The sequence below is a fragment of the Scyliorhinus torazame genome, chromosome 10 (assembly GCF_047496885.1).
Source record: "Scyliorhinus torazame isolate Kashiwa2021f chromosome 10, sScyTor2.1, whole genome shotgun sequence".
NCBI lineage: Eukaryota > Metazoa > Chordata > Chondrichthyes > Carcharhiniformes > Scyliorhinidae > Scyliorhinus > Scyliorhinus torazame.
The window spans coordinates 110915673-110940856 of NC_092716.1; the positions used below are offsets into that span (position 1 = coordinate 110915673).

At 45.8% G+C, this 25184-nt stretch overlaps 1 protein-coding gene across 3 annotated transcripts in view; it reads right to left on the reverse strand.

Annotated features, from left to right (window-relative positions):
• Positions 1–9814: 9814 nt before the first annotated feature.
• Positions 9815–25184, reverse strand: part of sf3b3 (splicing factor 3b, subunit 3) — a 57222-nt gene continuing 41852 nt past the window's right edge. For all 3 annotated transcript variants that reach the window (XM_072518603.1, XM_072518602.1, XM_072518604.1), the window contains exons 19-27: positions 23573–23747; positions 23027–23232; positions 22255–22411; positions 20580–20705; positions 18539–18751; positions 16766–16864; positions 14617–14760; positions 13376–13480; positions 9815–10335 (exon numbers count right to left, since the gene is read on the reverse strand). In XM_072518603.1, coding sequence (XP_072374704.1) covers positions 10195–10335; positions 13376–13480; positions 14617–14760; positions 16766–16864; positions 18539–18751; positions 20580–20705; positions 22255–22411; positions 23027–23232; positions 23573–23747 — 1366 coding nt within the window. In that variant the 3' untranslated portion in view covers positions 9815–10194. The remainder of the gene's footprint in view (positions 10336–13375; positions 13481–14616; positions 14761–16765; positions 16865–18538; positions 18752–20579; positions 20706–22254; positions 22412–23026; positions 23233–23572; positions 23748–25184) is intronic.

Sequence of the window (25184 nt, forward strand, 5' to 3'; positions counted from 1 at the left end):
AGGCTAGTCCCCCTGCAGGACGCCCTCTCCAATCTCTTCCACGCCGCTCCCTCCTCTTCTCCCATCCACTTACTCACCATTGAGATATTGGCTGCCCAGTAGTACTCACTTAGGCTCGGTAGTGCCAGCCCCCCCTATCTCTACTACGCTGCAAAAATCCCTTCCTCACTCTCGGGGTCTTCCCGGCCCACACAAAACTCATGATACTCTTCTCAATCCTTTTTAAAAAAGCCTTCGTGATCACCACCGGGAGGCACTGAAACACAAAGAGGAATCTCGGGAGGACCACCATTTTAACCACCTGCACCCTCCCTGCCAGTGACAGGGATACCATATCCCATCTCTTGAAGTCCTCCTCCATCTGTTCCACCAACCGCGTTAAATTTAACCTATGCAATGTACCCCAATTCTTGGCTAACTGGATCCCCAAGTAGCAAAAGTCCCTTGTTACCTTCCTCAGCGGTAAGTCCTCTATTTCTCTGCTCTGCTCCCCTGGATGCACCACAAACAACTCACTGTACTTGTTGGAATTTAGAAGGATGAGGGGGGGATCTGATAGAAACATATAAGATTATGAAGGGAATAGATAGGATAGATGCGGGCAGGTTGTTTCTACTGGCGGGTGAAAGCAGAACTAGGGGGCATAGCCTCAAAATAAGGGGAAGTAGATTTAGGACTGAGTTTAGGAGGAACTTCTTCACCCAAAGGGTTGTGAATCTATGGAATTCCTTGCCCAGTGAAGCAGTAGAGGCTCCTTCATTAAATGTTTTTAAGATAAAGATAGTTTTTTGAAGAATAAAGGGATTAAAGGGTTATGGTGTTCGGGCCGGAAAGTGGAGCTGAGTCCACAAAAGATCAGCCATGATCTCATCGAATGGCGGAGCAGGCTCGAGGGGCCAGATGGCCTACTCCTGCTCCTAGTTCTTATGTTCTTATGTTCTTATGTTGCCTCTGACATAGTCAGGGGCAGCTGTCCCCTTTCCTTCCCCTCATTAAAAGTTCTCATCTGTCACGGGGCGAGCAAGTCCACATATTTCCTGTAAAATTCAACTGGGAATCCATCCGGTCCCGGGGCCTTCCCCGCCTGCATGCTCCTAATTCCTTTCACTACTTCCTCCATTTCGATCTGTGCTCCCAGTCCCACCCTCTCCTGCTCCTCCACCTTAGGAAATTCCAGCTGGTCCAGAAAACACATCATTCTATCCTTCCCATCCAGGGGCTGAGCTTCATATAATCTTTCATAGAATGCCTTGAACACTCCATTCACTCTCTCCGCTCCCCGCTCCATCTCTCCCTCCTCATCCCTCACTCCCCCTATTTCCCTCACTGCTCCCCTTTTCCTCAATTGGTGGGCCAGCAACCTGCTTGCCTTCTCCCCATATTCGTACTGTACACCCTGCGCCTTCCTCCACTGTGCCTCTGCAGTACCCGTTGTCAGCAAATCAAATTCTACCTGTAGCCTTTGCCTTTCCCTGTACAGTCCCTCCTCCGGTGCCTCCGCATATTGCCTGTCCACCCTCAAAAGTTCTTGCAGCAACCGTTCCCGTTCCCTACTCTCCTGCTTTCCTTTATGTGCCCTGATTGATATCAGCTCCCCTCTAACCACTGCCTTCAGCGCCTCCCAGACCACTCCCACCTGGACCTCCCCATTATCATTGAGTTCCAAGTACTTTTCAATACACCCCCTCACCCTTAGACACACCCCCTCATCCGCCATTAGTCCCATGTCCATTCTCCAGGGTGGACGCCGTTCTTTTTCCTCCCCTATCTCCAAGTCCACCCAGTGTGGAGCGTGATCCGAAATAGCTATCGCCGTATACTCTGTCCCCCTCACCTTCGGGATCAACGCCCTTCTCTAAACAAAAAAGTCTATTCGCGAATAAACTTTGTGGACATAGGAGAAAAACGAAAACTCCTTGCTCCTGGGTCTGCTAAATCTCCACGGGTCTACTCCTCCCATCTGCTCCATAAAGTCTTTAAGCACCTTGGCTGCTGCCGGCCTCCTTCCAGTCCTGGACCTCGATCTGTCCAGCCCTGGTTCCAGCACCGTGTTAAAATTTCCACCCATTACCAACTTCCCCACCTCTAGGTCCGGGATACGTCCTAACATGCGCCTCATAAAGTTGGCATCATCCCAGTTCGGGGCATATACGTTCACCAAGACCACCGCCTCCCCCTGTAATTTGCCACTCACCATCACGTATCTGCCCCCACTATCCGCCATTATGGTCTTTGCCTCAAACATTACCCGCTTCCCCACTAGTATAGCCACCCCCCTGTTTTTCGCATCTTGCCCCGAATGAAACACCTGCCCCACCCATCCTTTGCGTAGTCTAACCTGGTCTATCAGTTTCAAATGCGTCTCCTGTAACATAACCACATCTGCCTTAAGTTTCTTAAGGTGTGCGAGTACCCGTGCCCTCTTTATCGGCCCGTTCAGCCCTCTCACATTCCACGTGATCAGCCGGGTTGGGGGGGCTCTTTACCCCCCCCCCTTGTCGATTAGCCATCCCCTTTTATCCAGCTCCTCACCCGGTTCCCACGCAGCTGTGTCCCCCCCAGGCGGTGCCCTCCCGCCCCGCCCACCCCACCCCATACCAGCTCCCCCTTCTCCCCAGCAGCAGCAACCCAGTAAATCCCCCCTCCCACCCCCCCCCACTAGATCCCCCACTAGCGTAGTTACACCCCCCATGTTGCTCCCAGAAGTCAGCAAACTCTGGCCGACCTCGCCTTCCCCCCGTGACCTCGGTTCGCACCGTGCGACGCCCCCTCCTTCCTGCTTCCCTATTCCCGCCATAATTATCATAGCGCGGGAACAAAGCCCGCGCTTCCCTTTTGGCCCCGCCCCCAATGGCCTACGCCCCCAGCTCCTCCACCTCCCTTCCTCCCTCCCCCACAACCTGTGGAAGAGAGAAAAGTTACCGGGTCGCAGGATTAACAACATAAAAATCATCTCTCCCCCCTTTTTCCCCCACTCTTCGCCCCCCATATTCGCCCCACCACTTTGTCTCAAACGTTCTTTTTTAATAACCCGCTTATTCCAATTTCTCTTCAACAATAAATGTCCACGCCTCATCTGCCATTTCAAAGTAGTGGTGCTTCCCTTGATATGTGACCCACAGTCTTGCCGGCTGCAGCATTCCAAATTTAATCTTTTTATGAAGCACCGCCTTGGCCCGATTAAAGCTCGCCCTCCTTCTCGCCACCTCCGCACTCCAGTCTTGATATACGCGGATCACCGCGTTCTCCCACCTACTGCTCTGAGTTTTCTTTGCCCATCTCTCTGTCCTTAAAACGGAGGAATCTCACCACTATGGCTCTGGGAATTTCTCCTGCTCTCGGTCCTCGCACCATCACTCGGTATGCTCCCTCCACCTCCAACGGACCCGTCGGGGCCTCTGCTCCCATTAACGAGTGCAGCATCGTGCTCACATATGCCCCGACGTCCGCCCCTTCTGCACCTTCAGGAAGACCAAGAATCCTTAAATTCTTCCTCCTCGCATTATTCTCCAGCACCTCCAGCCTTTCCACACACCGTTTATGGTGTGCCTCGTGCATCTCCGTCTTCACCACCAGGCCCTGTATATCGTCCTCGTTCTCGGCAGCCTTTGCCTTCACGACCCGAAGCTCCCGCTCCTGGGTCTTTTGCTCACCTTTTAGCCCTTCGATCGCCTGTAGTATCGGGGCCAACATCTCCTTCATCTCCTTTTTAAGCTCTTCCACACAGCGTTTCAAAAACTCGTGTTGTTCAGGGCCCCATATTAAACTGCCACCTTCCGACGCCATCTTGGTTTTTGCTTGCCTTCCTTGCCGCTGCTCTAGAGGATCCACCGCAAACCGGCCACTTTCCTCTCCTTTTTCCATCCGTGTCCAGGGGGGATTCCCTTCTGGTTTACCGCACAGTACTTTTAGCCGTTAAAATTGCCGTCGGGGCTCTTATTAAGAGCCCAAAAGTCCGTTCCACCGGGAGCTGCCGAAACGTGCGACTTAGCTGGTCATCGCCGCACCCGGAAGTCCCTATTTACACTTCTATTACTCGGGTTCGACACTACTGCTAATCCTACTATAGCTACCCAGACTGACTAACTAGATTGCTACAATCCACCTGGTGGGAGTGATATCGAATCAACCCTGTGTCTGTACTCACTGACTGTCGCCACTGGAAAGAAGCAGATCATGTGTGTGGTGTCCTTTATATATGGGTTGGTGTAATGCCCCCCTGTGGTCATGTCACCTCCTTGTGTATCGTGAATGTCTATTGGTCCTGTCCTATCTAACTGATCTATTGGTTGAGTGTGTGTGTGTGATGTCTCTGGTGCTCCCTCTAGTGTCTAGCTATCCTACATGTATTTACATTTAACCCCCCCCACATGTACCCACAGTGCCGCACATCACCACATTAGTAACCTCAATTGGTCCATAAATTGCTTATCCCTGCCCCTCCCACTGGGGGCTGTGACTCGTAACAGCCTCCCCGAACAGGCGACGGAATGTGGCGACTAGGGGCTTTCCACAGTAACTTCATTTGAAGCCTACTTGTGACAATAAGCGATTTTCATTTCGTAGTTTACAATAAAACTCCTTGAAAACTTTGTTGACCCTCTCTGGACCCAAGACCGTGTTACCTGCCATATCCCTAACTCCCCCAATTTCCCTAGCCGCCTCTCTCCTGCGAAATTGGTGCGCCAGCATCCTACTTGCTTTCTCCCCATAATTGTAGACTGCCCCTTTTACCTTCCTCAGCTGTGTCTCCACCTTCCCAGTGGCCAGCAGATCAAACTCCGCCTGCAGTCTCCGGCGCTCCTTATAAGCCCCTCCTCGGGGGTCTCCGCGTATTTCCTGTCAACTGAGTATCTCTCCCACTCCGCCCTCTCCCTCGTCTCTCTATGGGACCTAATAGAAATCAACTCCCCTCTGATAACTGCCCTCATAGCCTCCCAGACCGTTGTTGCTGTTACCTCCGCTTGTGTCATTTGTTGTCACATAGTTTTGGATGCTCCTCCTTATCCACCCACACACCTCTTCATCCGCTAGCAGTCCCACATCCAGTCTCCAGAGAGGGTGCTGCCTTCCCTCCGCCCCCAGTCGCAGGTCCACCCAGGGCGGGGCATGGACTGAGACTGCAATGGCTGAATACTCAACCTCCTCCACCCTCGGGATTAATGCCCTGCTCAACACAAAACAGTCAATCCGAGAGTAAACATGAGAAAAAGAGAACTCCTTCGCCCTTGGCCGTACGAATCTCCATGGGTCCACGCCCCCCATCTGGTCCATGAACTCCCTCAGGGCCTTGGCTGCCGCCGGTCTCTTTCCCGACCTGGACTTAGACCGGTCCAATGCCAGATCCAGGACTGTGTTGAAGTCCCCCCCCCCCATCATCAAATTACTTGACTCCAAGCCTGGAATTTTACCCAGCTATGAATTCCACACCATCCCAGTTCGGGGCATAGACATTCACTAACACCACCCGGGCCCCCTGCAGCTTGCCACACACCATAATGTACCTGCCCCCTTGTCCGCCACAATACTCCCTGCCTCGAATGCCACCCGTTTGCTAATCAGAATTGCCACCCCTCTGGTCTTCGAGTCTAGCCCCGAATGGAACACCTGGCCCACCCAACCCCTCCTTAACCTCGTTTGGTCAGCGAGTTTTTAGTGAGTCTCCTGTAGCATGGCCACGTCCGCCTTTAATCCCTTTAAGTGCGAGAACACACGGGCCCTCGAGCGGCCGTTCAGGCCCCTCACATTCCACGTGATCAGCCTGGACAGGGGGGGGGGGGGGGGGGTCAGCCGACTACCCACCTCCCTTTTTCGGCCAGCCACGTGCCCACACCCCCCGCTTGCTCCAGCCCTCCTGCCGGAGGCCCCCCAACCAGACTCTCCATCCATACCCAAAAGTTGGCTCCCCTTCAGTCAGCAAAGCAGCGCCCCATCCCAATCCCCCCTGCCAAGCACCCGCTTAGCATTGATTCCCCCCCCCCCCCCCATTATACTTCCGTAAGTCAGCTGACCTATGCTGACCCCGACCGCTCCCGCCTCTATCCCAAATCTTACTGTCATCTCCTCCTTTGGGCCCTCAACCTCCCCTCCCCCACACGGTAAAGATCAAGCGCCATCCACATTCTTCCCATGAAACGAGAAACACAACTCGGGCGTTACCCTGCCCCCTGAAAAAAAATTCTTAATCTTAAATTCTACTACCAATCTTACATCAGGCCAACACCCGGTTATACATACCCCCCCCCCCCCAGGATGTTTCACCCACGTGCAGCTGTCCTTTAGTTAGAGTCCAGCTTTTCATGCTTAATAAATGTCCACGCCTCGCCCAGCGTATCGAAGCAGTCGTGCCGGTCCTAGTACGTTACCCAAAGCCTCGCCGGAAGCAGCAGCCCGAACTTCACCCCTTTGTTGTGGAGGACCGCCTTAGCCCGGTTGAATCCCGCACGCCTTAGCCAATTCAGCTCCCAAGTCCTGATATCTCCAAATCTCGCAGTTCCCTCTCGGAAGGCCCCCGCGCCCATCAGCATTGTAGTCACATACGTGCTCGCGTCCGCCCCTCCACACCTTCAGGGAGTCCCAGAATCCACAGGTTTTAACTCCTAGACCTATATTCGAGGTCATCCAGTCTCTCCTGCCATCTCTTGTGCAGGGCCTCATGCGCCTCCACCCTGACCGCCAGGCCCAGGATCTCATGCTCGTGGTCGGGTACCTTTCCCTCCACCTCTTTGATCGCCTGCTCATGTACCTTCTGAGCCTCCACCATCCTTTCCATGGAGGCCTTCATTGGGACCAGCATGTGTCTTCAGCTCTGCGAAGCAGCTTCTCAGGAACTCTTGCTGCTCTCGACCACTGGGCCCACACTGCTTGGTCTTCCCGGACCCGTTCCGCTCGCTTCCCCGCAATTGCTCTCTTGATGGCCCCACTCCTGGTTCCCTCCATGCAGCAGTAAGCAGAACCACTCCAGCACCTCTTGCCACGCCGGCATTCACCGCCAAAGTGCCGCTACCGCTCCGTTGAAGGGCCCAAATATCCGATCCCAGCGGGAGCTGCCGTGTGCCTGACCTATTCGGACATGACCGCTACCGGAAGTCGCTCACCAACCTTTATGTACATGCAGTGTGATCCTATCTTTGCATTTCTTAGTCCTTTTGTCTGCTCATATCTGATGTGGAACTACTTCCTTCCCTAGTGCTGCCTAATATTCTCATTTATACATCTTATTCCTCTTCTATATTATTCTGGTCTACTGGCCTGCCAATCTACTTTCAACCCTCTCCAAGCACACAAGGGAATCCCCGCGTGATGTTCCAAGTCAAGGTGCAACCTGCCCCATTTTGAATAGGTACCTTCCGTCTCAGAAGTGATCCTAATGCCCCAATAATCTGAAGCCTTCCCTCTTGCAACACACTCTAATCCACACATTGATCCTCCTTTTCCTTTTTTTACTCTGGCTAGTGTGTTGTACTGGGAATAATCCAAAGAATACTAACCACAAGATCCTAATTGTAATTTCCTTCTTAGCTCCTGAAAATCTGACCATTGGGCCCTAATGCCAATGCCAACATGTGCAACTCCTGGTTCCCTCCCGTACCCAGCAAAATAATCTGTACCCTCTCCATGATGTCGTTTACCCTGGCACCACAAAGACAATACACCAGGAGGGATTTTCATAAAATTTAGTGCAGGAGGCCATTCGGTCCATCGAGTCTGCACCGGCTCTTGGAAAGAGCACTCTACCCAAGGTCCACACCTCCACCCTATCCCCATAACCCAGTACCCCACCCAACACGAAGGGCAATTTTGGACACTAAGGGCAATTTATCATGGCCAATCCACCTAACCTGCACATCTTTGGACTGTGGGAGAAAACCGGAGCACACAGAGGAAACCCACGCACACACGGGGAGGATGAGCAGACTCCGCACAGACAGTGACCCAAGCCGGAATCGAACCTGGGACCCTGGAGCTGTGAAGCAATTGTGCTATCCACAATGCTACCGTGCTGCCCCTTTTCAATGATGGTTACAAAATTGTCTGTGTCCCCTAACCATGGAATTGCCTCGAACATTTCTATGCTTTGCTGTTTCCTCCTGTAGGCCCTTACCTAATGGTATCACAATGTGGGCTACACTCCTTTAGGGTATCATCACTCCCAGCAGTCTCATACCGAGTTCCTGTTTGAGTGGTACACATCACAAAGACTCCTGCACTATTTGCCTCGTCCAAATGGCCACGATCTCCAATCCTGTGAGGTGACCACGGTCCAAGAAACTCATCTTTCCTGTTGCTCTGCAGAGACCCCCATCTGCCTCCGAAGGTCAAAAATCCTGAACTAAACTGAAGACACTTCTTACAATGGTCATCCAAGACATCTCTGCACATGCCAAGAGTACAAAATCATGCACTCTTTCCCAGGTAAAATCAAGGCATCATAGGAGATATGTGTGTGTATAATATATATATATATATAAAATTTTAGAGTACCCAATTATATTTTTCCAATTAAGGGGCAATTTAGCGTGGCCAATCAAACTAGCCTGCACATCTTTGGGTTGCGAGACCCACACAAACACGGGGAGAATGTGCAAACTCCACATGGACAGTGACCCAGGGCTGGGATCGAACCAGGGTCCTCAGTGTTGAGAGGCTGCAGCGCTAATCACTGTGCCACCCCAACTCTTGAATTAGTGAACCAAAGTTGACAACAGACTAAATATGAATACCCTGAACACAATATACAGGAAGAAATATACACTCAACAGAACAAAGAAGCTCTTATTTATAATCTAATGTTCTTCCTCATTCATTCAATATTTGAATATAAATAAAACTGATTCAACATTTCCGATAACTGGAAAATACAAGCTGCAATACTCATCATCTGGAAGCATTAGATCCAGATTAATAAGGTTTATATAGGTTTCCGGTCACACAAGCTGGAAAATCCCAAGTCTGGTTTCCAATTAATAGTTGAGGCAGTAGAGACGGAGTGAGGGGACAACAAAGTAATCATTCCTGCTGGAAATGTTCAGTGTGCACACACAGCTTAATGGTGGTTCTCCTAATGATTGATTAGGCAACGCTCAGCCCAGATTTACTAAAGAATCTGTGGCAGATTGAGTATGTTTACAAAAAGAGCTCTAACCCCAAGTGAAAACGGGAACAAAAGATTTAGTCAGGGGGGGATATAATTCCACTGGCTCACATAGCTAGATGTAGCCTGTTAATGGATTTAGCAAATAAACTAACCACCACCCAAGATCAGGTCTTTTCAAAGAGAATAATTTAAAAATTAAACAAAAGCATGTCATGAAATGGGTGACATGTCCCAGACCTAAAGTATGCTATGTTCCTGGTGCCCCATGTGAACCAGAGTGTTGTCTTTACCCAAGAGCTGTGATAGTTTATCCTCACAGTTTGTACCTGTTATCTGACTCCAGCTTAGAGAATACACTTTGTGCTATACAGTCAGCCTCAAACATTGGTGGGCTAGAAAAGGGGAGGTGAAACCACCAGGGTTTCCCCTTCTTATTCCTATTCAAATAGGTTGTGGGGGCACTGAAACTGTCCATTCGGTTTTGATGATTTAACATGATTAAACACGTTTCTTCAAATGCAGAAGGCTAAAAAAAAACATTCAGCATCCTGAAGCCGTCTCCTCTCACTATACCCTCCCAGAAGTACCGTGAGGCATCTCCAACTGTGCCAACATTTGGCTGACGCGTCACTTGCCTTTTCAATAATTTTGCTGACCAAGGATTGTTTTAGTAAGAAACTGATTCGCAGCTTGGAAGCAGGACAAAGCAACTCTAGATTTATTAAAACAAGGACTTTTATTCTGCTGTACTTACAACTGGAAAAGCAACAGGGTCTGTTTTTTTAAAAAACTGGGTGCTAATCACACAGCAGTATCTCTCAAAATCATTTGCAAAAACATTCTATGCATACCCCAACCCTCCTTCCCAACAAAACCTTTAAACATTTTAATGTACAAAACTATATTTACAAGATAAAGTTCCAGTCCTGTCAAACAGTGAAAGGAGCTTTGACTGAGAGAACACAGTGGGGGTGTCAGTGTAATCCACTCTGCTACAGCACTTTCTGGCACTGTACAATGCCATTAGTGCAAGTAAAAGTGAATGTGGCATAGATTCCCGACCGAGGGATGGGGAGGGTGGGGCCATGTACGTGCTCCTAAAATGCGTAACGGGTTCGGATATCTTCCAGTTTTTTGGACACCTCAGCTGGTGTTCTGTCAAGTTCCTCTGCCACACTTTTCTGTTTGATGGGATCCATGGAATTAAACTGTTCACACAAGTCACCATCGATTACATTCTGGAAGAGAAGCAAACACACGTTAGCTGTATTGGCTAGTTCCATCTTTATTTATTTCTGTAAGCTAAGGCCATGGACTTGGGAATAAAATACAGAACATAAACTTAGGGGGCAGCATGGTGGCGCAGTGAGTAGCACTGCTGCATCACAGTGCTGAGGTCCCAGGTTCGATCACGGCTCTGGGTCACTGTATGTGCGGAGTTTGCACATTCTCCCAGTGTTTGCGTGGGTTTCGCCCCCCCCCCCCCCCCCCTCCCCCTCCCCCCCCCAAAGATGTGCAGGCCTGGGGGGATTGGCCACGCTAAATTGCCCCTTAATTGAAAAACATGAATTGAGTACTCTAAAATTAAAAAAAAAAAGAACATAAACTTAGGTTTTGTTGCAAATCTCAAAGAACTAATCAATCGATTTGGGAATTTTGGAACAGAGACAAGGTCATTCCGAGGCTAGGCACCACTTTTCCCACCAATTCCACACCCCTCCTTTCACACACATTGGTTCCTGTTGGCGAATGTTAAGGGTCCACGAACAGTTGCCCAGTTCCACGTCCTTAGTACCTACATCGGTTTCATATTGTTCCAACTTAAAACTGTTCCACAAAAAAAACCTATAAACAATTGGAAGACTTAGCCAGACATAAAACGGATCATTTTTCCCCTGGACAAAAACTTAATTATAAAAAGTGCTTATTCTCTCAGGGTCAATTAGTTTTACCCATATGGTTGGGATGGGACATGTGGGGAAGGGGAGAATCAGCGATGGACATCTTTACCAGTAATAATCACAAACTATTTATATTGCAACTATGCCAACATACCTGCCACAATGCTGGTTTCAATCATTTCTATCTATTATTATTTCTAGCCAGAAACTGTTTGCATTTGAAAGGGATATGTTTTCTTTCACTCCCTGCAGTTGGAGATCTCAGCACTTGCAGCAATTACATAATGCCCTATGGACAAAGCTTGCACAAGGGGGAGTGGTTCCTCTGGGTGGTAATGTTTTCTTAAAAGGGAAAATACTGAATTTTAAACTTTTGAAAATATATTTTGCACCCCATGCGAGTGAATTTTCCAGCTTTATAGCTGTGAATTAATTTCATGCTGTCTGATCATTCATCATCTACACAGGGAATAGGACTAGCAGGAATATACGGAAAATGAGGGTTTTGCTGGTTTCATAGGATCACTACTGTGCAGGAGGCCATTCAGTCCATTGAGTCTGCACTGACCCTATCAAAAAACACACCACCAAGGCCCATGACCCACCCCATCCCCGTAATCCAATCTAACCTTTGGACGCGAAGGGCAATTTAGCATGGCCAATCCAACTTACCTATACATCTTTGGACTGTGGGAGTAAACCGAAGCAGCCGGAGGAAACCCACAGACACAGGGACAACATACAAACTCCACACAGACAATGAGCCACGGTGGAATTGAAACCGGGTCCCTGATGCTATGAGGCATCAGTGCTAACCACTGTGCCACCATGTTGTCATTTTATTGTTAAGCACTCCCTAGCTGCATGTACTCAAAAGTCACAGATTAGATGGTCTCAGATATGATCACCCAGTTCACAGTGAGCTGGACTGCAGGTAAGGAAGTAGAAATGCTGCATTTGGCCACTGTACCCCAATGCACACTAGGGCTGGGAGGGGAGAAGTCAGCTAGGACTCCCAGTGATCGCAACTGGAAAGTCAACACCAGGTGAGGACAGGATCAAGCTCAGTGATGATGGATGCAAATAGCCTACCAATACACAATGGTATAATTTCCACAGGGGTTCTCTGCAAAGAGAACAAAAATAGTGATTTCTGTTCTTTCTCAGGGTTCCTGTCCATGAAAATATCCACACGCGCCATGCGGATGTTTAAGTAAAGCCAATAAACATTAATGCAGGAGTCAGCTTACATTTGTGGTAAGGGAGGGCAGGAGGGAATCAAGAAACAGTAACGTTGATACAAATGAGAGCAGCCTTTAAAGGGTACATAACCTGAATGAAATGTATAACGGATCAACAGAATGGTTACAACAGTGCTGAGATTTTGTGGAAGTTTTAATGGGAGTAAACTGATGTGCTTTTAGGCTTACAGTAGCATATTCAAGTTACAGCCCATGAGCCACATGTGGCCTCACAATTCAGCTTACAAACCGCTGGCAACTAAGTTTAATTTGTGCTTCTATTTTCTACTCATTGATCTGTCCTGTTTCAGTTGTGAATGGGCTTGCAAAGATCTGTTGTTGGCATTCATTGATGGACAGTTATTTAAATCAGAATATCAGATTATCAGTGAGTCGAAATCTATGTAAATGATTGGGAACATGCAGGTAAAACTTTAGTCCATTAGCTCCAGTGTACATCCACGCAACTTGGCAGAAAGCCTAATTACAGATCTGAATCTTGATGCTTTACAGCTATGCAGCAGACACCTATTTAGTTACCTTAATTTAGAATTTCTAGAACCTTGATTTGTGAACATGGGTAGTGCAGAATGAAGCAGTTCCATTTCTTTTTAATATAAATTTAGAGAACCGAATTATCCCCCCCCCCCCGCCATTATGGGTAATTTAGCGTGGCCAATCCACCTACCTTGCACATCTTTAGTTGTGGGGGTGCGACCCACACAAACACAGGGAGAATGTGCAAACTCCACAGACAGTGACCCGGGACCGGGATCGAACCGGAGTCCTCAGTGCCGCAATGCAGCAGTGCTAACCACTGTGCCACCCGAGCAGTTCTATTTTAAAAAATAATAAATTAAGAGTACCCAATTCAATTTTTCCAATTAAGGTGCAATTTAGCGTGGCCAATCCACCTAGCCTGCACGTCTTTGGGTTGTGGGTGGGGGGGAAACCCACGCAAACATGGGGAGAATGTGCAAACTCCGCACTTAGTGACCCAGAGCCGGGATCGAACCTGGGACCTCAGCGCCACGAGGTAGCAGTGCTAACCACTGCGCCGCCCTAGCAGTTCTATTTTTAACATGCAGTAACTCAGCCCTTAAAACTGGCGGCAAAGCAGCTGAAAGGGCACCTACCTTTACAGGGAAATAGTAACAGCGAAAACTAAGGTGGTCACGCCCACAGAGTGGAGGATGTTCTGATCTCATGTGCATCTCCAGGTGCTGGAAGAAATCATGATCCTGTGGAAAAAGAAACAGATTTGTCTGTCAGAAACAAAAATAATTAAACATGTCTTAAGGGGCACAAGATCTACAAACGTCACAGTGGGGTTTTACCATCACTCTAAGATTTGTGGAAGGAAAGGTACAGCAACAGGAAACAAGAATTGACTTGCCCAGTTCACCAGTGAGGGAAGGAGTTTGTGCCCAAGTCCAGTCCTTGGGAAGCTTTTCTCAAGGATTTACTAACATATCGAGTTGGGCATCAATTTCATAGAATTTACGGTGCAGGAGGCCATTCGGCCCATTGAGTCTGCACCGGCCCTTGGAAAGAGCACCCTACTTAAGCCCACGCCTCCACCCTATCCCCGAAACCACACCTAACCTTCTGGACACTAAGGGGCAATTTAGCATGGCCAAACCACCTAACCTGCACATCTTTCGACTGTGGGAGGAAACTGGAGCACCCGAAGAAAATCCAAGCAGACATTTGAAACTCCACAGTCACCTGAGGCCGGAATTGAACCCGGGTCCCTGGAGCTGTGAGGCAGCAGTGCTAACCACTGTGCCACCGTGCACAGTGGTTTTAAAATAAAATTTATTTTAACCTGTTGTATTTTTACTTGGGCTGCCAACATGGAGCTGCAGGCTTCAGAGCAAAAGCTCACTGAGTAAACTTAAACCACACGATACACTGAAATCAAACCACATGGACATCCAAAGTAACTAAACAATCAAAAACTAGCTGACAGTGCAATTTACAAGTGGCTACATATGGAAACATACATTTATTCAGTGGTTTATTTAATAACAGCAATTGCACAGGAGTCTCACACAGCAGGTTTGAACAGAGCACGCCAATCTCACACAGCACAGCAGCTGGCTGCTAAATCCACTGACCACGAGTCATTTAGGTGGGATTGCCAACGTCCTTGTTTCTGATCTGATCATTAAACAAAATGTGCTACTAAGCGATGCAATGCATGGCCAGAAAGGCTGATGGAAATTATTTAGAATCAAAGCCCATTCTATGTGGAACTATACTCCAGCAACAGTCATCTTCACGGAAGGAAAAAATTGAGATCGCAACACCGAACAGGCATCTCAGCAACCTAGCTCCAAAGGAACACTAATAGTAACACGAATATCTGACTCACCTCGTGTGACGTGAATGGGACCAGGATCCCGATACCTCCAGACAGTGTTGTGTACACAAGCGATTCTGAGCCACCAGGAATTAACGTGGTTTTCTGCAGTGAAAGGACTGATTCTCCCACATGATAATTAACAATGATCTCAGCCTGAACAAAGAACACACAATCACAGTAAGCTTGTCTCCTTACTTTGGCCTGGATTTAACATTGAAGCCTCATAAGTAACCAACCCTACACTGAGAATAGCCTATTATTCCCCAAACTGGCGGCTTCCAGTTTCTTGCAGCTTTCAGAGGCACGGAGTAAAATAATAGTAAGAAGTCTTACAACACCAGGTTAAAGTCAAACAGGTTTGTTCTGAATCACTAGCTTTCGGAGCACTGCTCCTTCCTCGGGTGAATGAAGTCATGAAGTGGAGATGTCGGCGTTGGACTGGAGCGAGCACACTAAGAAGTCTTACAACACCAGGTTCACCCGAGGAAGGAGCAGTGCTCCGAAAGCTAGTGATTCGAAACATACCTGTTGGACTTTAACCAGGTGAATGAAGAGGTGGGTTCCAGAAACACATTATATATATATATATATATAGACAGACAATGTATATAGACAAAGTCAAAGATGCTACTTTGAATGCAAGTCTTCGCAAGTAATTAAGTCTACAGGTCCAGACGGAGCAACTGGAGGGAGGGATAATCACAGGTCAAAGAGGTGCGAATTGTCTAAAGCCAGGGCAGTTGGTAGGATTTCACAAGTCCAGGCCAGATGGTGGGGGGGTGAATGTAATGCAACATGAATCCAAGGTCCCGTTGAGGCCGTACTCATGTGTGCGGAACTTGGCTAAAAGTTTCTGCTCAGCGATTCTGCGTTGTCACGCGCCCTGAAGGCTGCCTTGGAGAACGCTTACCCGAAGATCAGAGGCTGAATGCCCTTGACTGAAGTGTTCCCCGACTGGAAGGGAACATTCCTGCCTGACGATTGTCATGCGATGTCCATTCATCCGTGTGCCACCAGGTACGTGGTACATACTGGTGTGACTTGGCCAACGTCGTCTAACTCATAAGCTGCAGGAAAGGATGCCCCGAAGCCTGCTACATTGGCGAAACCATGCAGACACTGCCACAACGGATGAATGGACATCGCGCAACAATCGCCAGGCAGGAATGTTCTCTTCCAGTTGGGGAACACTTCAGCAGCATTCAGCCTCTGATCTTCGAGTATGGCCTCAACCGGGACCTTGGATTCATGTCGCATTACATTCACCCCCCCCCCACCATCTGGTCTGGGCTTGCACAAAATCCTACCAACTGCCCTGGCTTGAGACAATTCATACCTCTTTGACCTGTGATTATCCCTCTCTCCAGTTGCTCCGCCTGCCTGTAGACTTAATTACCTGCAAAGACTCACATTCAAAGTATCGTCTTGCATCTTTGACTTTGTCTATATATATTATATATGTTTCTGGAACCCATCTCTTCATTCACCTGAGGAAGGTGCAGTGCTCCAAAAACTAGTGATTCGAAACAAACCTGTTGGGCTTTAACCTGGTGTTGTAAGACTCCTTACTGTGCTCTTACGCCGGCATCACAACATCATGAGTAAAACATTGAGAGTTGCCCAGCTACTTTCAGGCTACGTGTTAGAGAAACATAACCGAAAGCCCAGACAGGAGGCTATCAACAAGTGCCGGGAAGAATATTAGTAGATCACACTGTGTCCACTGAAAAGAATGAAAAATGTTTAGCAGCTCAAATGTAGATGCTGTCCTTCCGAATTTGGACTAAAAATGCATGGACCCGAGGGTGAAGCCAATGGTTATAATGCCCATCACAGGTGGTGGCAGGATTAACTTGAGGCATTGTGCGGCATCCTCACGGCGCTTAGGACCCGGGTTCAATCCCGGCCCAGGGTCCGTGTGGCGTTTGCACATTCTCCACAAAAACGGGAGGCAATGAATGAACACTATGAAAAAAGCAGTGCAACTTTGAAATATGTTGGCTAAAGTGGTTTGTCTTACTGAATCCAAAATAACAAGCTAATTCCAACATTCTCAACCTATTGCCCTAGATGGGAAGTGGCGACAGGAGTGAGGAAAAGTTGTGCTGCACGTCAAAGCCCAGAAATCATTTGTCTATGTTGAAAGTCATTGCCTTACCTTCTGGGAAGCTCCATTAAGTAGGCCTCTGTCCCATAATGCTTTGTTCCCAGTGGGATCCTCGTCAACATCGTCACTTGTGTTTGGAGGCAATCTCACCTGCAAGTCAATGCTTAATCTTAATAATTGGTTCCTACATATACGATGGCTCCTCCCAAAAAGACACATGACCAGGAATGTTGACTGGAGCATTTCATTGTTTGACAGATGTATTTAATCTAAGCAACCACAGCAAAATATTCATCAAATGCAAAAAAAAACCCTAGTGAATTTTAAGTGATATTAACAGCCCTGATTATATATAGGGAATCTGATCATTTATAACAGTCACTGCCACTTAAAAACGGCCAGTTTAAAATGAACAATTATCTACTATCCATTTTCATGAATGTAAATTAAGTTGCAGGTTGCAGCACCTTAAGCAGTCCAGTTACTTCAGACAGAAATAGTGCTTATTCACTATAAATCTGTGTACCTTTTCCAGACCTGGCAAGAGGTTTATGGTTGTGAATCTCTCAATTACTTCTGCAGCGGTTAAAGGTTCAAAAAGTTAGGGTGGAATTTAAAGAGGGGCAGAAAAGATTCCACACGTGCCGAGATTGTTACTCACAAAGCAAGACAGTAATAACATTCAGCAATAGGGGCTAACTAATTGACATTATCTAAACACAGCTATTTCTTTCAGGTACTAAATATAGAGAAAACCACAAAGCAATTGGCCCAGATGTTGCAATTCCCCAAACCAATCCTTTCTCCTTTAAGGCTCTCATAAAACCTCTGCCAATATGTCTCACGTGGCCCAGCATCCAATTTTATTTGTAAATGCTTTGAAGCACCGTGGAACTTGTCAAAACATTAATACTGCTACATAAATACAGACTACTGTCATTGTTATTGAATCCACCTTGCTTAACCAGATTATTTTTTAAAGTATTATGTGCACTTTTTAAAGCATTATGGGCAATGACAAACATAATCAAAACAGGAAACTAAAAATGTTCTCCTTAACCCACTGTTAAAGTCCAGATACAAATTTCCCCAAATTGTTTTGTGTTAGTCTTCCTTCACCTGTTTAAGTGATTTAAATTGGGATAAATATTTTGTGTACTAATGTCCACCTGCCGTAATGTCTGTTTGAAGTTAAAGACAATTATCTACTTTTTGAAGAGTCTAAAACCAGAAACCATTTGCAATAGTTGTTCCACCAGCCATTTCGCATAGCGGCAAATCGTATAGCAAGCCACAGTCGGGAAACATTCACGTTTTAGTTAAGCACATCACGCCGACCGACGTGCTTTCTGCATCTTTTTCCGACACAGATGAACAATTTCTTACGGTCGAATTAACCTAGGCAAGGCTCTTTATCTACGCTCATTCCCTTCAATAACCACCAGCTGTCATTTTCCGGTAAAGTCTTATGAAAGCTCAGATTCTGGTATCAGTAACCATGGTAGCAGATTGGTAATGTTACTGGACTAGTCACCGTATCATACCTTTTTACAGTCAATATCCCAGAATCCGACTTTAGGTATGAACAATAGATGCTGGTCTTGCCAGCAACACTCACATCCCAATAACAATTTTTTTTTTAAATTCCTCAACCAGCTCATTCCATTGCTGCAGTTCTATCCTCAGTTAGGGAAATCAAATGGCACCACCTTCAGGGTGCACCCAGACTACACTATGCCCCAAAACACCAAGTACACGGCTGAGTCACACCTCAGCTAGCGGCAAATGTTTGCAGGGATAGGCAAAGTCCAGTTTATCACCTACCACACTAATGTTGCCAAATTTATCAGCACCAGCCATGGTTTCATAGTCCAACAGACAAGCCGTGGTGATCCAGCGGGGCAACGTGTCATCAGCAAAGATGATCAGCTGGTTCTCATTTCGTTTATATCGAATCCAGAAGAAGCTTTCCTGGACATCGGAGACGATGACTCTATGTCCAATGGTATGGATCGCCACTATGAAGTTTGGAATGTGCTGAAGGGAGAAAAACCACAGCATGTTACAACAGATATTCATTTCATAAGATCCTTTATGCAACCCTAATTTAATATTTCAGAGCTTGCCACCCACCATCCTGCAGAGCAGCCCTTCAGATATCCAAGTCACATGCATTCACGGCTCAGTTTGTAATTCTGTATATCCAGATTAAAAAACATTTACTTTGAAATCATTTCAACCTGGGAAGCAGACATTTCTGGTTTCTTCACTAGATGTGCTTTTTAAATATTTCATAATAATAATCTTTGTCACAATAGGCTTACATTCAACATGGCAATGAAGTCACTGTGATATCATGGGATATCGGCATTGCAGGTGAAGCCAGGGCCTGGTTTAGCACAGTGGGCTAAACAGCTGGTTTGTATGCAGAACAATGCCAGCAGCGTGGGTTCAATTCCCGTACTGGCCTCCCCGAACAGGTGCCGGAATGTGGCGACTAGGGGCTTTTCCCAGTAACTTCATTGAAGCCTACTTGTGACAATAAGCGATTATTATTAGTACTACGCATCCCTAATTGCCCTCGAGAAGGTGGCAGTGTGCTGCCTTCTGGAACCACTGCACTCCATGTATTGAAGGAACACCCAGAGCGCCGTCAGGTCGACAATGGCTTGGTCAAATACATGCCGCAATTTCCCAGGTTGTGTAACTGTCTTTTAAAATACAGGCCGCTGTCTTTTCATGTTGCACGCAGACATCTTATTAAATCCCAAGAGAACTCTTGAATCTCCATTTATAGTTCAGCTTGGTGAAAAAATAATTGTTGCACTTGGCTTGGGATGCTCAGTTTAAGGCAATCATGCAGGCATATCTCAGTTGAAACCAGCAACGTATCCCATTCTGTAGACACAGTTAATCCTATGGAGCAAGTGGAAAGGGCTTTCACTCTGACGATTACAGTTCACCATTGTGAAATTTCCCCATTCCAACCCCCCCCCCCACTCAATGCTGCTGTGTCACAAGGTCAATCCAATATTATGCCAGTAAAAGGCAACCGGTATTGATAAGTGTCCACAGCCTCAATCCTTGAGACAGAGCCAATCATTCAATCTGAGACAGTATGCATTCCGAAATAAAAACAGAAAATGCTGGGTAAACTCAGCAGGTCTGGCAGCATCTGTGGAGAGAAATAGTTACGGTTTTGAGTCCATATGACCATTCTACAGAGCAGTGCTTTCTGCATAGCTGTAGCTGCTATGTGAAGAGCACAAAAGCCTTTCACAAAACCCACTGCCACCTCACACCGACCTATAAATGTAGCCTTACAGCAAGTGGGCAGAAAGGGAGATGGTTGTGGGCGGAAACGCCAGTAATTCCGACTCTAAGTTGTGAATACTTTGCAACATGTTCCATATTGTAAGTTGTAAAAAAGATAAGGTGCACCGGAGGTTGCGTGTGGTTCCTAATTCACAAGTGTCTGTGGTATCTGTAAGCATCTTGTATCTTTTAGCATGCAAGCTTTTCAATCCATCAAAAAGTGCATTTTTTGAGAATATCCATTCATCCGGGTCTCACTGTACTTTTTAAAATCACACCTCTACTTTGTTGCTTTCTTTTCCTTCCACTCTTGCACTGTCCCCTATGCAGTCATGATAGACTGCCCAAGGTCTCACTCCTCCAATACTGCCCAAGTGTTGTATGGAGTCTACGATCTTTCTCACAGTGCAGTGCTTTATCTGTGTTCTGTCCCTCCCATAACCATTGCAAGAATGATACTTGGCACGTTTGCACCAATTGGATCACCGACTATCAATTCCAAGCATAACCATAAACACCCAGTACCTTCGGAAAGTATCAACAGCTCTACCTTATTTTCACATTTTCTCAGTAGCTTCTTCTTCCCCAGGTCATAGATGCGCAGGAGTTTTCCCAATCCGACCAGAACACGGCCCTGGAAAGGGGCAATGGCCGTTGGAACATCTTCAATGGATGTCTGTTGGAAGTGGGATGTAGGAAATAAATTAAAGATAAAGACACAAACAGGACAATCTAATTCATGGAAACTTAATGAATTATGAAGTTGTTTAAATGCCAATATACATTGCAATTCAGATTCACCCAGTCAAGCATATTCAATGTTTGATGTCACTGCCAAACTATAATAATGAATTATGAACTTTAGTGCAGCGTATTGGAGGCATAGGTCTAATCATCAGTATAGGTCTGTACAAGTTTCGGATCTATCTTAAGATATTCTCTCGATACAGCATAGCTTGGCACTCCTGTGACCTTTTGAGGGTTTTTTAAAAAAAAACTGTTCGGACAGTGCCCAAACTACCCAATATCTTTAACCCAATTGATTTGTACCAGCTATTTAGAACTTTCAGCTCTAGTCCCTGGTCCACCTCTCCATTTTTTCCGAAGGCAGGTTGAGAAAATATTTGGTAAAAGACAGGACACACATTGCTAATCTGCTATATTTCACAGAATGAAGATATAGAGTATGAGTTATGGTCAGACTCACTGATTTCAATCAGTACAATTTATCTAGGTCGCAACCCAAAATAACAAACACACTATGTTTGTCATCTTGCCTGACTTGAATTATGTGACTCCTGCATTCCAACCTTCTCAGCTAGGTAAAACTTAAGACAAGACAGTTTTGTAATTAAAATCTGGCCCTCTTTCTATGTTTTTCTGCCTCTGATTTCCTGTGTGCACAATGTGAAAGGCCCTTGACAAAATCTTCCAGCACAATACAGACATGATCTTCATCAATTATTAAAATCAGATAACTAATTGGGGAATTCACTTCAATGCCTAGCAAATTGGCATGTGAATGACCTTTTTGTCTCAGTCCATTTTAATGTGTGTGCACCTAATTTCTTTAAAAAACCAGCATTTAACTGCAGCCCTTTCCCAACCTTGAGATTTGACTCTACAGGCTTATCAAGATCCCCCATCAATAAGCAATCTGGTTGCTGCAGATTGGTCAATTTATTTAACAGACGGGTCAGCAGTTTTGGGTTTAAAAATAAACTGGGCAATTATCATTAAAAGTAGTTTTTATCAAGTGGTTAAGCTCACAGAAACCAGGAGAGAGCTAATCAAAGTGGTGTAGTTCACCATTTGATATGGTTTAAATGGAACCCCCAGGCTACTGCTGATCCATGTAATTAATTGATCTCAGGCAATATGTAGCAGTGGACGGTGCTAACAATGACTTCAGCACTCCTAACAAGGGACAAATCAGCCTGCATTCCTGGTCTTCATCATTAGTCAGGAGCTGAAGATGCACACACAAAGAGTGAGTCATGTTTAAGCTGTGAAACTGTTACACATATTAGGCGCATGCATTAAGAATGATAGCTGAAGTGACTACTGGATGGAGAGGCAGAGGGAAAAGAAATTGGAGAGCCTCCACAAAACTTACATACACTGGCTTAACAGTGTTAGGATTACTGTATAAGCACGGAGAAAACCCAGGTCATAAAAAGCTACAAATAAAGTAAAACAGTCAACAATCCAAAACCTCCAGTCACCTTGTGCACAAATTCCAGCTTCTCGCCGCTGTTGATTAGCTTGTAGGTGTAAATGTATCCACCTCCAACTGAACGAGGATTAAGGATCAGATCTTTGCCAACTCCAACCAGCACGTACCAATCATCACCACCATTGCCAAACCTACAAACAGCAATACTGGGAACACAATACATCCAGGTTAGTACAACCTAACCACTTCAACAAATACCCAATGCATGTACGGTTCAACTTGTGTAGAGGTATAGTAAATAATTAGAAAAGCACATGAGCCAAAATTGATGACAGCCAGAGGCGTTGAATATTGCATGCGAAAATATGGTTCTTGTTATTGATGCTACTCTCTTCTCCAGCAGCTAATTTTGTGTGAAAGAGGCTTAAGAAGTGGTTAAAGTGACCCATATTTAAAAGATACCCTGTCAATAATAATACAATTTTGAGCACCTGACATCCCAGGAGGCCAAGATTTATTTAATGACCAGCTGGATTTTTACATAGACCACATCTGTAAGTACAGATACACAGAGAAGTGCTATTGCACTTGCAAGTAAGGACAGCAGGTTTCTTTCCCTAAAGGACATTAGAGAATCTGGTGAGTTTTACGGCAATCCATGAGACAAGCTTCCAATTCCAGTTTTTTTTTTTTATAATTGAATTTAAACTCCACCAGCTGCCACAGTGGGATATGTACCTATATCCCCACAGCATTAGCCTGGGCCACTGGATTATTAGCCCAGTGATACTATGAGCAAGTCACTATCTCCCTTATTATACCTGAAAGCAGCTTCATTCTGTTCCAACTGGATCTGATCATACACGTTGCCCTGGATGGGGTTCATTACTCGAACAACAGATGCCCATTGCCCACTCCCTGCCTTAGGAGATCCAAAAATGGATTCAGGTAAATTCTCATTCAAAAAGGCAGCTGCCATCTCTGCTGCCAATTCTCGCTCGTCCTCTCCAGCTGCTTCTACCATTTCCTTAACAGATAAAACGGGAGCATTAAAATCTTGATGACATGTTAATGTTGTTAATCTATCTTACTCTAAAATCACATATCCAGCATATTTTTCAACACAGAAATGTCAATGTACAAGAACAGAGTTCACCATGTTCCAATTCCTTCATTTAAAACTTCTGCATTGTTGCGCAAGGTCACCAAGTCAGATATATACCAAGATGCAGCTTTGCTGTTGGCATTCAGTAATCTATTTTAGAATCAGGTTGTTCCTTTCACCACGTTATGCAAAAGAACTGGCATATTCAGCCACTGTTCATGTTACACAGCTACGGAATTGTAATCAGCGACTGACAAGTTACCTCAGCCATTTGCTGTTTGCGCTGGGCTTTGGTGGCCTCCGTGTAGGCATTATGATCAGTCTCAATGACAATGACGTTGTTGCTCTCTGGGTGAATGACAAATTTCCTCGGAGTATATTGCAAAGAGAAGGAAACCTGGTTGAACACTGCTCCAAGTTTTTCAAGAGCCAAGATTCTGGAAAGAAATCAAAAGAAAAAAATGAATGGAAACCTACAGCCCATAAATCCACTCCTCTGCCACTACACTCAGGCAAGCAAACATAAACTTCAAAGCATTCCGAGCCAGGATAACCCGATTTATGAAGACACAATAAACACATGAAAATGAAAACTATTTGGGGGAATCTCATTTATATTATTCTCTGGATGAATGAATTGATAAGTAAACCCCTTCCCATTCTTTCCTTCTATAGGAACCATGCAAGACATAAATGGGACGACTTTGAAATTTATATTGTTGACCTAGATTTTCAGAAAACCGTTGCTAGGGCTCTTCACATGAGCACACTGCTAGATTCAGTTTACAGCCACTTAGGAATAGTCAGATTCAAATGGGGATTGATTAAATTTCATCAGCCATGGCCTACTGGACCGCAAAAGGACATGCACAACACAAACAGAATTTGGAAAAACATTGAAATCAGCTTGAGAACAGTAATGAGCCAACTTTTAATCAGAAACAGTGTAGTAATCATTATATCAGGTGAAACACGGACTGAATGTATCATCATTTTAAAAGTTGCTCGTGTTTTATTGGCTGACACAATTATCAAAGTTAAATGGCACTTGCCATCTCACATCTATATCTTTTTACATATGATTTCATTCCTCTACCGCCCTACCCCCACACAGATTTTGGTATCATCTGGAGACTTTGAGCATACTGTCAATGTTATTATCTATGTCACTAATAAACATTGAACAACAGGAAGTAAGGAATGATCCATGGGGTCACAACTAGTAGCATGCTTCCAGGTCAATCCACACTTGTAACTACAACTATATGGCCACGGGATTGAAGCCAATTCCTAATGCATCTTAGAAATTGCTGATACAAAGATTCCTTCTTATTAAGTAACCGTGTCTGTCAATGCAATATAAAAGAGCTCCTCAGGGATTCATTCGTAACACATTTCCAGACCACTGGAACCATGCCTGCTGATCAGTGCGTCCATGCTTAGCATGGAAAGCTTTTCTTTAAATTATATAAAAATATCCCAGGGATCTTATTCTTCCATCTGGTCTTCAACAGTCACCTTGGGCATCTTTGTTGAAAGTTGTTCAGATTGTTAATGTGTTTTAATATACTATCCCAAGTGCAACAGCCATCAAGCAGAATTATCTGTTAGGGGGCTTGTTCACTTGGTCTGAAGTCTGATGCCTCTCCTGTTCAACAGGCACTGGAGCCTGCTAATAGCTGATCCAACTTTGTCAATTCTCCAAGATATTTCAGCAATCATCAATAGAAACGTTTCTAGACAGGGTGTTGCCCAGCTGCATGAATCTATTCACAGTTTGAAAAGTGCACACCAGCAGTGATTATTAATGTATTAAATATAATCTTTGCCCGGGGCTGAACAAAGAACAAAGAAATGTACAGCACAGGAACAGG